Source organism: Octopus bimaculoides, chromosome 4 (genome assembly GCF_046866305.1).
Source record: "Octopus bimaculoides isolate indiv1 chromosome 4, ASM4686630v1, whole genome shotgun sequence".
NCBI lineage: Eukaryota > Metazoa > Mollusca > Cephalopoda > Octopoda > Octopodidae > Octopus > Octopus bimaculoides.
The window spans coordinates 134885329-134899332 of NC_142931.1; the positions used below are offsets into that span (position 1 = coordinate 134885329).

A 14004-nucleotide genomic window follows, 5' to 3' on the forward strand; every position below is an offset into this window, starting at 1 on the left:
GGGAGCCTACATTTGAAAGAAATACCTCATCGATCTATTTGTTCCTGACCCCAAAGTAACTTCAACTTGAAAGATTAATTGTAAAAGATCAAGAGAAGAATTTAAATATAGATGAATGACTGACCCGCAATAAAATAAACTGTTGTATATACCTTTATCTTTTCCACTTTATACTGCGCTTCCATTTTCAAAAAACAAAACTGCCTCTAATCGGATAATAAAGAATGTGAGGTTTTTAAAAACTTGGAAACATCTAAATTATTTCTTTTAAAAAGTGATATTACCCCCATCTTACTCCTAAAATAGTTTAAGGCTGTAAATGAACAATGAGAACCTATTTCAAAATGTCAAGGTGTCGATCGTGTTGATCTTTTTTGGCAAACAGATAACGGTTATAATCGAGTTTATGAAAATAATTATTGGATGATGGTAAATATGATATGTCACGTTTCTAATGATCATAGAACAGTACGAAGTAAGAATAAAATTTTAAATAATTCTTTTAAGTTTAATTCTGAGAGATAACAAAAAATTGACGACTGCTTATTCAGCGAGAAGTTGCAAAAGAAAACAATAGTCTAACGGCGAATATAATTGACAGGTGGCATTTAAAAGTTTAACAATTTTAATATCAGTTCAATTAATGGCACTAAAATATTTAAAAATATATTTAAACTTTTATACTGTTACGAAGGCCATGTTACCACTCTTTCGGCTTCGTCTATCAAAGTCCAGTTAGGTGAGTGGACATCTGTAGATAACCAGTTAAAGTCATCAATTAAATTCCAGTTATTACGTGAACGATTTAACCCTGACAATTCGTAATGGTCGTCTATCTCCGGATAGTCCCAGTTGTAAGGAGCGAAGGCAACTTCTGTACATTCTTCGATAATAGCCCGACTAGTAACATGGATGTAGAAGTGACACTTCTGGCTTTGATGGATGCGTAATTGCTGACAGCCTAACACAAAGGTACAGTTAGAACAATCGTTAATAAATATAGCAGAAGACACGGGTCCACAGAAAACTTTGCAATCCTTTAGGAAGTTAACATGGACAGCTGATGGTGCACCGTAGAGTTTAACAGTACAGTCTGTCAGTTTTGTCAGAAGAACGTCCTCTTTATTCGTCTCTTCGGCTTCTTTGATTAAAGTTTCGTTTTCTCGGTCGGCGAAATGACATTCAGTAAGACTAATCTCCAGCTCGTCTGTTTTGCTTTCCTCAATTTTTGGTGTAGGATCACTTCGAATTTTTTCTGAGAATTTCTTCTTACTTCTGAAAGCAAATTTCTTTTTTGGAAGAACAGCATCCTTCTTATTCAGAAGGTCATTTTTCAGGTTATTTATCTCAATTTGAGCTCTTCTTAAAACCGCAGCCGGTAAAAATATCGCAGATTCCGTCACATATTTCTGAAGTTCCCCCAAAGACACTGTTATTTCTTCGAATCTATTTAACAGGGTACTTTTCTCCAAGCTTTCACAAGTACTTAAAAACTCTTCGATTAATCTCTTCTCTCTTTGAATGCTTTCGAGAAAGAAATCAACATTTTCTTTTTCTGAAGTATTCAAAAGCTTTTTTTCGGTTCGTTTTTTGATAATATTGTGTCTTTCATCTTCCCTAGCTTGTAGTTTAGATGTGATAGAAGCTTTCTTGGCTTCGACATCTTCTCCGGGTGTCGCCATGTTGATGTTTGATATGAAGGCCGCTTACATCAAATACAAATGGCTCTGAATCATCACTGCTTTATAGTCATCGTAAGTAATTATAATTTTTCAGTTTGTTTAGCTCTGGGTAATTTTGATATTACGTAATTCTCAGCAGCTACCATGTATTTTAGCTGCATTTGTGTGCGTTAAGATCGATAAACTGTAGAATTGTCGAACTTGTCTCTTAAATTAGGGTACTATTAAAGCAGTATGGTCCCGAACGCGCAGTCGCGCGTCCGCGCTAGCTAGTCGTGAGTGGTCTATCCTAACCCTAACCCTAACCCTAACCCGTATTCGTTTGCACACGCGGGTTAGGGATAGGCTTAGGGATAAGGTTAGGGTTAGGATCGACCACTCACAACTAGCTAGCGCGGACGCGCGACTGCGCGTTCGGGACCATGCTGCTTTAGTAGTACCTTAAATTAGTGTTAACGTATTTGACGCTAGAAGCATTAATAACTTTACTGAAAACAATTATACAGTGAAGAAATTAAAAAAAAAAGACATTAGTCATGGACATACATTTTAGTTATTTTAGCAAGTACGGGAGATAAGTTCTGACATGTTCCTGCCTTATTATGACCACATCGGCCATTCATCGACATCATCATACTTGAAGTCGTGATGGGAGAATCACCTGGCAAATGTACAAAAATGTATACCAGGTAGCATTGAAAACTAGAGGTGTTAAGTGAATACATTATTTGGAGACATGACACTAGTCACACGAAAAACAAGTAGTTGAGTTACTGTTGATTTATCTAATACAGTATATGAGATTTATTTTCTAAAAGATGTTAAATAATATGTTTGTTTTCGTAATTGAATTTTCGAGATAAGATACACTCATAGATATTGTAACGGATTTTAAATTCTATTAGTAAAGCTGAAATGCATAAAATAAGATTTGGTTGACGTTTTGCCTGTGGCACACATCTATTGCTCTCAGGACCAATGTGGTAAACTCCTCAGATCTGGAGGTGCTTTCATTTGTTACCATATCGGCGGAGTTTCGGATCAGGATGCCCACATAAGTCGGATTTTTTTCTGTTTTGATGGGGATTTTTCCAATTTTTTCTTACAATGTGAAATGATTGGGGAGTGGAAGGGAGATTGATTATCTTTTGTCAACTCCCCACCTCCCTTTGGATCGATTTTGGCCAATGTTTTTTTTTTTTTGACATTACACACTTAAAATTTTCTTTGGTAAAAAGAATATTTTGAAACTATTTTCAGACAAAAAGTTGTGTGATTTAAGGGAGACTTAGCTGTTGTGTCTAGCACGTCTCATAACCACCTTCCTCTTTACTTTGTCACTCTGACGTGTATCCATGTTTTTCAATATTTTTCTCCCCCATAAACCCATTCATGTTATGAATAAGAAATTGAAAATTTATGGGTTTTTTTCAACCCTACTCCCTCACCCCTCATTGTTTCTGTTTATAATTTTAAAATATTGGAGAGCCTCTGAAGGTCATTGCTGGGATTCATCCACAGTGATTTTAAAAAGCTATTATAAAAGATAATCTATTTTAATAACATACTTTTCTGTTTGTGAAAAAATCCCATCAAATTAGAGAAAATCCTGTCAAACTAAAGCGTTTGACCCGGTGACAAAAATATTTTAAAAATTAGTCTAATAGGTGTAAAAGAACTTGCTGGGAACGAATATGAAGGAAAAAAATGCGCGCTCGCGAACGGGGTGGGTGGGGGAGAGGGCTCGGAACATTTACGATGTGAATGTTCCAAGACGCCTCACTGGAGCCAAGAAACAAAAGAAAAATAGTGTAATAGATGTAAAACGACTTGCTTTGAAAGAATATGAAAAAAAAAAAAGAATGCACGCTTGCGAAAGGCGGGGTGGGGAGAGGACTCGGAACATTCTCATTGTCACACATCGTCAGTCCATGGCCTCTAAACTATAGTGTTTGACCCGTGCTCAAAAACAAAAAATGTGTGTGTGTGTATGTATATATATATATATATATATATGTGTGTGTGTATAAATTAAAACAGTAAGGTAAAAAACTGGATATTAATTAATATCAATTTGATATCATGGAACTAGTCCATTGAAAGAATCAGGAAATTCAGAAATAATCGCTTTAGCAACTCAACAGATCTGCTATTGGAAGCAAGATGTTTTCAGTTCTAGAATGGATGTTCAACCAAATTAAGTTTTGTTTAGCTTTATCAAAAATCTAAATATTCATAGTCAGAACTGACTGATGCTTTAATTGAAAAATTAACATTGAAATTAGATCTAAGCAATCCCCATTTGCAATGTAGGTGATGTTAAATATAGGTAAGACTGCAACTGAGGAACAAAACTAGAATATTACAGGATAAATGATGAGTGATATGGTAAAAGAAAAACAAAATAATTGTCATAATTTCTTTGAAATATATCATGTTTATTTTCACTGCAACTTGAGAAAAGTACCAATCATTCAGATGAGACATTACATTATCAAAATTTTGAATCACAATAGACCTATTAAAAAAATATTATGCAAGAAATAATGAAGCCATCTTGTCAGAATCAAAAATACTAACAGTCAGGCAAATCCAACAGGATTATTGTTAGTGTAAAAAAATAAACAAAAATTCCAGAATACTTCTGTCATATTTCAAAATTGTGGGAAATCGGTTATAAATTCATAGAAAAATAGAGTCCAACAATTTTAACAAAAATATCTAAATGCTTTCTCATAATTTTTGATTTGAAAAGGACTATATAAATTTCAAATAAAAAGGTTATTCCAGAAGGAACAGATTTATTAAACAGATCCTACTAAAGGTAGACGCTGCCAAACAGTGACATCACAAATTGTCCATAGGTGTTCCCTTTCAGGCTCTCTGATCAGCATAGGCATTTCGGTTTCTTTGATCAATTTGAAATGTGGTGAGAGCACTTTTCTTAAGGCATCAGATCCATAAATAGGTTTCATTGCTTCATTATAGTAGCCACCAAGCCAATGAAACTGAAAAAGCAAAGCAGAGACTTTCTCAATATTGCAGAAATAAGATAAGAATTAAAATACAATATGAAAAATTATTATATGAATCACAATCATTATATGAATCACAACTCAAAACAATTAAATACATTTAGACAATACATTAGGTCATGCTGTATGGTATTATGTAAAGTAAATTTTGTTCACATCTTTTGTCAAAGCCACACCATAACCTTTATGCAACAAAATGTTTATAAAATATCTATCTTTGAATCAAGTACACCAAACCTGAAGAGAATCTAAAGAGACTTTATATCATGATGACAATTCAGTTCTTTCTTATATATTGCAACTGGAAACAATAACATCGTTGGCAACAGTTTTCCAAAGAACACAGTCAATGGTTCCCTGCATGTCTTATGATGAGTGTGTCTTACCTCAGCAAAGAATCAAATATTTCAAGGTATTTTATGTACAAAGTATTGTGTTTATTGCTTTTCCTAACATTGTTTGCCAACATACACAGGTGAAAGATATACACAACAGCATATATGGTGGTGGTGGTGGTACAACATACATACATACAAACATAATGGTGGTACAGAGTTTATGCCTAGTTTCTGTCTACAAAATTCCACCCACAAGACATTAGGCTCATGGCTATGGCACAAGACACTTTTGATAAATGCTGCACAAAGGAATCACCTAAAACTATGTGGGTTGTAAAGCAAATTTTTTGACCACACAGTTATATCTGCATCAAGTTACTGATTACACAATCTAATTAACTTGAGTTTTTAATCAAAAACACTCTTCATAATAAGATTAAGAAGGTTTACATACACATAATAAATGATATCATGCACTGTATGCCAAAATGTATAATTAATGTTTGTCCATTGTATATAACATTCCTGGAAGACATAATACTTATTCTTGAAAGTTTGGTTAATAAAGACATGTGGAGTTAGGTGTTTGACCAAATATACCATGATATGTAGGCAGTAGATTTGAACGTACCTTATAAAGACAAGTAATTTTCTATGTACATGGCTTACAATAATAAAATATAAGCTACAATAACTTGTTTCAAATAGACATGGCACCAGATTCACTTGTTTATCTTTTACTTGTTTCAGTCACTAGACTGTGACCATGCTGCGGTACTGCCTTCAAGGGTTTTAGTTGAACAAATCAATGCCAGGACTTATTTTCAAGCCTGGTACTTATTCTATCAGTCACTTTTGCTGAAGTTACAAGGATGTAAATAAACCAACACTGTTAAGTGGTAGTGGGAGACAAATGGAAATACAAAGACACACACACACAGCTACATATATGCAACAAGCTTCCACACAGTTTCCATTTACTAAATTAACTCACAAGGCATTGTTTGACCAACAGCAGAAATAACCGTTCCTTCTTCAAGAATCATTAAAAAAGAAAATAATATGCAATAAAATAACAAACTGACCTTTGGGGTGAATGAAGTAAGCCAAGTATATGGTGCTGTAAGAACTAAAATACCATTTTCTTTTACTAATTCTGGCAGTCTCTTAAGGAAAAGCATTGAATCGTACAGACGACAGATCAGGTTGGCAGCAAGAACACAGTCGAATTTACCAAGAGTTCTTGGTAGGTTGCAAGCATCACCAACTTGGAAGTTCACTCGGTCAACATTCTGAAATAAAATTTCAAGACACAGAAAAACTTATTCCAACACCTTCAAATCATCATTATCATCGCGATCACTATTATTGAAAAGAACAAATAAAGGTACTATCAGTACCAAATAAAAAGGTACTATCGATACCAAATGAAAAGGTACTATCGATACCAAATAAAAAGGTACTATCAATACCAAATGAAAAGGTACTATCAATACCAAATAAAAAGGTACTATCGATACCAAATAAAAAGGTACTATCAATACCAAATAAAAAGGTACTATCGATACCAAATGAAAAGGTACTATCAATACCAAATAAAAAGGTACTATCAATACCAAATGAAAAGGTACTATCAATACCAAATAAAAAGGTACTATCGATACCAAAAAAAGGTACTATCGATACCAAATGAAAAGGTACTATCAATACCAAATGAAAAGGTACTATCAATACCAAATGAAAAGGTACTATCAATACCAAATGAAAAGGTACTATCGATACCAAAAAAAAGGTACTATCGATACCAAATGAAAAGGTACTATCAATACCAAATGAAAAGGTACTATCGATACCAAATGAAAAGGTACTATCAATACCAAATAAAAAGGTACTATCGATACCAAAAAAAAGGTATTATCGATACCAAATGAAAAGGTACTATCAATACCAAATGAAAAGGTACTATCGATACCAAATGAAAATGTACTATCAATACCAAATGAAAAGGTACTATCAATACCAAATGAAAAGGTACTATCAATACCAAATGAAAAGGTACTATCGATACCAAAAAAAAGGTACTATCGATACCAAATGAAAAGGTACTATCAATACGAAATGAAAAGGTACTATCGATACCAAATGAAAAGGTACTATCAATACGAAATGAAAAGGTACTATCGATACCAAATGAAAAGGTACTATCAATACCAAATAAAAAGGTACTATCGATACCAAAAAAAAGGTACTATCGATACCAAATGAAAAGGTACTATCAATACCAAATGAAAAGGTACTATCGATACCAAATGAAAAGGTACTATCAATACCAAATAAAAAGGTACTATCAATACCAAATAAAAAGGTACTATCAATACCAAATGAAAAGGTACTATCAATACCAAATAAAAAGGTACTATCAATACCAAATAAAAAGGTACTATCAATACCATATAAAAAGGTACTATCGATACCAAATGAAAAGGTACTATCAATACCAAATAAAAAGGTACTATCGATACCAAATGAAAAGGTACTATCAATACCAAATAAAAAGGTACTATCAATACCAAAAAAAAGGTACTATCGATATCAAATGACAAGGTACTATCAATTCCAAATAAGAAGAGAAAAATGTAGTTGTAAAATCAGAGGGAAAAATAAAAATCAATAAAATACAATACACAATGGATCTTTTTGGTTTGAAACATTCATTCTAATGTTATGGAAAATTTCTACATTGATGTAGTTTTCAAGCTAATTACAAAAATCCCAACTATTTGTTAAAGAAATTAATGAAAATAAAGTTACAAAATTTTTAATTTTAGCATTTAAACTGGCCATATGCAGCCTGAATATTTTACCTGTTTTTGCCAGTGCCCCTGGACTGGCTCTTGTGCGGGTGGCACATAAGATGTACCATCCTGAGCGTGACCGTTGCCAGTACCGCCTGACTGGCCTTGTAGGGTTTTCGAGCGAGATCGTTGCCAGTGCCCCTGGACTGGCTCTTGTGCGGGTGGCACATAAAAGACACCATTTCGAGCGTGGCCGTTTTCGTCCGTGTGACACGTAAAAGCACCCACTACACTCTCTGAGTGGTTGGCGTTAGGAAGGGCATCCAGCTGTAGAAACTCTGCCAAATTAGATTGGAGCCTAGTGTAGCCATCCGGTTGCACCAGTCCTCTGTCAAATCGTCCAACCCATGCTAGCATGGAAAGCGGACGTTAAACGATGATGATGATGTTCAAACTGGCCAGATCTGGTCTCTTACACCTATCCTACAATGTCATTCTAATAATAAGCATTCACATCATAGAAATCTGAAAGCTATGACATAATGCATGATTAATTCAACACAATATGAATAAATAAGCATTACAGTTGACAGAGTCATATGAATACTAAAGAGTTAGATTGAAATTTTTGTGATTTAAGCCAATTAAATTCATCAATAATTTCTTCTTCACATAAGTTACCACAGCATTGATAAATTAAATACCAGTTACACACTGGGGTCGATATAATCGACTTAGTCCCTTTGTCTGTCCTTGTTTGTCCCCTCTATGTTTAGCCCCTTGTGGGCAATAAAGAAATAAGAAACGTTAGCATGCCAGGCGAAATGCTTAGCGGTATTTCGTCTGTCTTTATGTTCTGAGTTCAAATTCTGCTGAGGTCGACTTTATCTTTCATCCTTTAGAGATCAATACATTAAGTACCTGTTGCGTTCTGGGATCGATCTAATCGATTGGCTCCCCTCCCTCAAAATTTCAGGCCTTGTGTCTAGAGTAGAAAATATTTTAAGGCGGCGAGCTGGCAGAAACGTTAGCACGCCGAGCGAAATGCTTAGCAATACTTCGTCTGCTTTACGTTCTGCGTTCAAATTCCACCAAGGTTGACTTTGCCTTTCGTCCTTTCGGTGTTGATAAATTAAGTGCCAGTTGTGAACTGAGATCGATCTAATCGACTGTGCCCCATCCCCAAAAATTTCGGGCCTAGTTTCTGAATTAAAAAAAAAATCTTTTGGTTGATTTTATCTTTTCTAGTTATGATTTCTGAGGTAATTGTTCAGTTTAGAGATGTAAAAAAAAGTAGATAGAAATCTAAGTGGAAGATAACTAGTAAAGGACCATAAATGCTCTACAATTAGATATATACACTCTTACTTTTGATTTTTCGCGATAATGGCATTTCCCAGAAATTAAACCCAGTAGCTTAGTTTTCCAAATATATTAATTTGCTGCACCACATGGATTGGATTAAAACTCTATAATTTTATTTAGCGATTTCCTTTACTACAAGTATATTGAAGTTGTGTTTCGTTTTTGTATCTGGATTGCAAGTTTCTTTTAATGTAAATTCGTGTGTTGAAACAAATTTTGTTGTTTCTGTGGAGAGTCATACTGCCTTGATATCCAGAGTTGTCTCTCATTACGTAACAAACCTATATATATATATATATATAGGTTTGTTACGTAATGAGAGACAACTCTGGATATCTATATATATATATACACTTTGTTAAAAAGCTGCAAAAAACTGTCCGACGAACGAGAACGTGAAACTCTGAGTTTTTGTGATACTTTTGCTGGTCTTTAATAAAGCATATTACTCTACCTCTGGTATTCGAGTACTATTTTTTTCCACCTTGTTTCGCTTTTATGTGCTTACTCTGGTATATGTACGTAAGATCGCCTTGTATATATCTATATATATATATATATATACACATATAGTCAGTCAATAAAAAAAAAACATATATCAGAAAGATGCACACGCTAAAAAATAGAGCAGTAATTATTACAGCAAAATTTTATATAGAGTTACCGAAGGTTTCGCATCCACAAAGCCAAAGCCTTGTGGACAATTCGTGAGATTCTATATGAATACAAAATTTTTAAATGTCTACATTGCAGACGTGAAGAAACTCGAGAAATCCGAAAAAGCGTTAATGAGTACGGGTTATTTCCCCTTAATCAGAGAGAAAAATAAAAAAAACTTTTATAGACACGGAGAGGCCTAACAAGCAAACGTGGGGCGGGGGTCTAATTTTCTAGTAAGTAGTGCTTGAAGTGGATGCATTTAAAAAACACTTCCTTATGGCTGTTTAATGCGCCAGGCTTCTTAAAGTCCTTAAGAATTTTAATTTTCTCCGCAATGCAGATCTTGCAACAGCCACTTCCATTAATATACGTGCCCGGAAAATCAATTCATTTCCACCTGACGTCACACGGGGCCCCTTGATCTTTGAGGTGCCACACATGACGGGCCAGGGACGTGACAAACCGTCTTTCTGGGACTCTGAATGATGACTGGTGGTTAAGAAAACATTTCTTGTACGAAATACTTGTAGTCCTATTGGCACTCCTGGTAACATATGGAACGAGGCTGGTCATCCGATTGGTGTCGAAGATGAATGTTTGGTCCTCATCTGAGGTGGCGGAACTGGGAGCAGTAGATACCCCCTCCAAGTCGTTGATTTTTGATAGGTCATTATTCCCAGGAGCATCATTTGTACTGGTCACTCTATCTGCATCTATGGTTTGTTCATTAATCATGATAGTGGTACCGGGATCTTCGGTGATGCTCTCTGTGATGCTGGTCCTGGCTTGGTTACTATCTCTGGGTCTGGCAACTGTATTGGCGTGAGACCTGACTAATCTGCTAATGATGTTGCTGTTCGATGTTATGTTACTGTTATTATGGATATTAGGTCTGGGTATCACTGTGACCCCTTCAGCTTCGCATCGGCCTCCTACTGGACAGATATTATATACCCTACAAGAGCAAACTGCCTCCTCCCTTTTATTGTGGGAACTTGATAACTCCGTGAAGATATACATAAAATAAGAAACTCTAACAGGTCCTTAGTCTTCTTCGATAAGACTAAGAACTTATGCGCTTTTTATGTGCCACCAGCATGGATGCCAGTCAGGAAGCACTGGCATCAGTCACGATACCAATTTGACTTGACTCAACAGGTCTTCTCAAGCTCGACATATTGCCCGACGATTGAAGGATACTTTCAAATGGGCCAGTTATGCAGCACTGGCATCAGCCATGGCTACGATCTCACTTAGCTTGCTGGGTCCTCTCAAGCACAGCATATCTCCAAAGGCCTTAGTCGCTTGTCATTATCTCTGTGAGGCCCAACGTTCAAAGGTCATGCTTCATCACCTCATCCCAGGTCTTCCTGGGTCTACCTCTTCCACAGGTTCCCTCCACTGTTAAGGTGTGACACTTCACACAGCTGTCCTCATCCATATGTAACACATGACCATACCAGTGCAGTCGTCTCTCTTGCACACCACATCTGATGCTTCTTATGTCCAACTTTTCTCTCAGGGTGCTTATACTCTGTTGTGTATGCACACTGACATTACACATCCAGCAGAGCATGCTAGCTTCATTTTTTTTCAAGCTTACGCATGTCCTCACCAGTCACAGACCATGTTTCACTGCTGTGTAGCATGATTGTTCGCACACATGCATCATACAGTCTACCTTTCACTCTGAGCAAGAGGCCCTTTGTTACCAGCAGAGGTAGTAGCTCTCTCAACTTTGCCCAGGTTATTCTTATTCTAGCAGCTACACTTTCAGAGCATCCACCCCTGCTACTGACTTGGTCATCTAGGTAACGAAACTATCAACTACTTCTAGTTCCCCACCCCCTAGCATGTGATGGAATCTCTTTTCTGTACATCTTCGGTGTTTATTTCCCCTGTGCATCTATTTGCTGCCATAGTAAGGCATGCAGAGTGAAGCTGCTTGGCACAGATTGACCTTGAACGCTGCTGTGCATGTGCACTAAGTTTTAACATTCTAGCTCACTTCTGCTATTTATAGTAGTGCTCTGAAGAAAGGTGTATCAGTTGTAGTAGTAGTATCAGCTGTAGTAATAACAGCAACAGCAGTAGTAATAGTAGTAGTGATAACAATAAAAGTGAAAGTAGTCTTGTTTGCTTATTTTATCAAATTTTGTGTCGTCTTCTTCCAAGTAATCAAACCATTTTCAAGTTGTTGCCATGCAATATTATTGCTGAATCAGTTGTTTAAATACCAAGCAGTAAAAAATGAATTCAAGAAGACAGAGAGACTGACAACAGAAATTGCAACAGCAACATTGCTGTTGTTGGTTTATTGAGGCAAAAATTCAAGGATGAACAATAAATAAATTCAGCAGATAAACAAATAGAGTTTACTTTACAACATTGACATTAGTAAGTTGTACTTAACACAAGTGTTACATTCATCTGATGTGTTTTGTTTGTGATCAAAAGTACACTCTACTGTTTAGTTTTGTTTTGTTTGTCTCATTTACTCAGGAGAAATTATGTGTGAAATACTGCAGTTCATTTGTTCAATAAGTCAACTTGCATTTCATCTATGAATTTGTTTTAGTCATAATTTTTTTATGTGACAGACACAAGTTATATTTCATATAATACATACATACATACATACATACATACATACATACATACATGTATATATATATATATGTATATATGTGTGTGTGTGTGTGTGTGTGTATATATATATATATATATATATATATATATATATATATATATATATATACTTATACTTCCTCTTCAGCAAGACACCCATATCTGCCTCACTATAACCTTTTCATCATCACCTCCTCCAATGCTGCCACCCCTCTTATAAGTTTTCGTCTTGCAAGTGCCACTTAAACGCATCCAGTCCACACTGTAAAGTGGTTGGTGTTAGGAAGGGTATCCAGCTGTAAAAATCCTGCCATAACAGTCACAAGTTTGGTGCAGGCTTCGGTGTGGCCAGCTCTTGTACCATCCCACCCATGCTAGCATGGAACACGGACGTTAAATGATGATGATGATAATATATATGTATGTGTGGGAATATGTGTGTGTGTGTGTGTGTGTGTGTGTGTGAGTTCATAAAAGGACAGCCAGACAGCCAGATAGATATAGCAGGGGTGCTGAAAAGTTCCTGGCTTTGGGTGAAAGAAAATACAAGAGGATCAGTTAATTATGATTTTATTGAACATATTCCCCTCTCAGATTCATGCACTTATTTCAGTGGTCCTCCAGTTTTTCTAAGCCCTGTAAAAGAACTCAGAACGTTGGACCTCAAACCAGGCCTTTCACGATACCCTTAAACCAGAAACTTTTCAGCCCCCATCCCTCATAAACTATGTGTAAATTCTGAACAGTGATGAGTGTTTTATGTCACCCATTTTATTTTCCTTAGTTTTGCAGTCAGCAGAGTGCTTTGCAAATATATGGATCACTTTTTATCACCCATGACACTGTTTTACGCATGCACACACACACAGTAGGCTTCCACACAGTTTCTGTCTACCAAATCTACTCACAAGACTTTGGCCTGCTCGAGGCTATGGTAGGATATGATTGCCCAAAGTACCAAGCAGTAGGACTGTAACAGAAACCATGTGGTTAGGAAGCAAACTTCTTTACCACACAGTCACGTCTGTATATATAAGTTTAAAGGTAGTCAACTAAGGAATATATGAAATAAATTTAGAAAAATTGTAGCTGCTGGAATGTTAACAGGTATGGTGGAATAATTAGGCATTATAATAAGTGTGCAATGTTAGTTAAGAAAGTGAGTATGAATGTGGAGCATTGTTTAGCATTGACTTGATCCATAATCTTTGCAAATTATGCCAACATGGAAGGCAGATGCAAGATGACAAAGCTGTATATGACTATGGTATGTCCACACTTAGATTTTGCATCACCAGTCTGGAACTCCTATCTTGCTCGGCAAGGTGCATGCAATCAGACGAATACTTGCTGTCAGACATCTACCATACTCTGAACGTCTTTCTTCCCTGGGCATTTACACATTAAAGCTATGATGTCTGGCAACTGACTTGGTAGATACCCACTAGATTATCCACCATCTTTCTGACGACAACAACAACCCCGAGTACCTTCTTGAATA

General features: G+C 36.0%; 2 protein-coding genes across 2 annotated transcripts; both read right to left on the reverse strand.

Moving 5' to 3' along the window:
• Positions 1–482: 482 nt before the first annotated feature.
• Positions 483–2071, reverse strand: LOC106880156 (tubulin-specific chaperone C). Its single transcript, XM_014929992.3, has one exon. It carries the CDS (start codon positions 1680–1682, stop codon positions 687–689), a length of 996 nt encoding a protein of 331 aa, XP_014785478.1. The 5' UTR covers positions 1683–2071; the 3' UTR covers positions 483–686.
• Positions 2072–4099: 2028 nt separating this feature from the next.
• On the reverse strand, positions 4100–6405 carry LOC149136264 (uncharacterized). Its single transcript, XM_089351520.1, has 2 exons — positions 6141–6405; positions 4100–4690 (listed from the first exon to the last, which is right to left on the reverse strand). Exons 1-2 carry the CDS (start codon positions 6234–6236, stop codon positions 4487–4489), a joined length of 300 nt encoding a protein of 99 aa, XP_089207646.1. The 5' UTR covers positions 6237–6405; the 3' UTR covers positions 4100–4486.
• Positions 6406–14004: the final 7599 nt, after the last annotated feature.

What these genes read in the sequence shown, in the direction of transcription:
- LOC149136264 (XM_089351520.1), bottom strand. Translation starts at nt 6,236, where the DNA reads ATGCTTTTCCTTAAGAGACTGCCAGAATTAGTAAAAGAAAATGGTATT. An exon ending in TTACTTCATTCACCCCAAAG is followed by an intron (nt 4,691 to 6,140) that starts GTCAGTTTGTTA and finishes TTGCTTTTTCAG; the next exon opens with TTTCATTGGCTTGGTGGCTA.
- LOC106880156 (XM_014929992.3), bottom strand. Translation starts at nt 1,682, where the DNA reads ATGGCGACACCCGGAGAAGATGTCGAAGCCAAGAAAGCTTCTATCACA.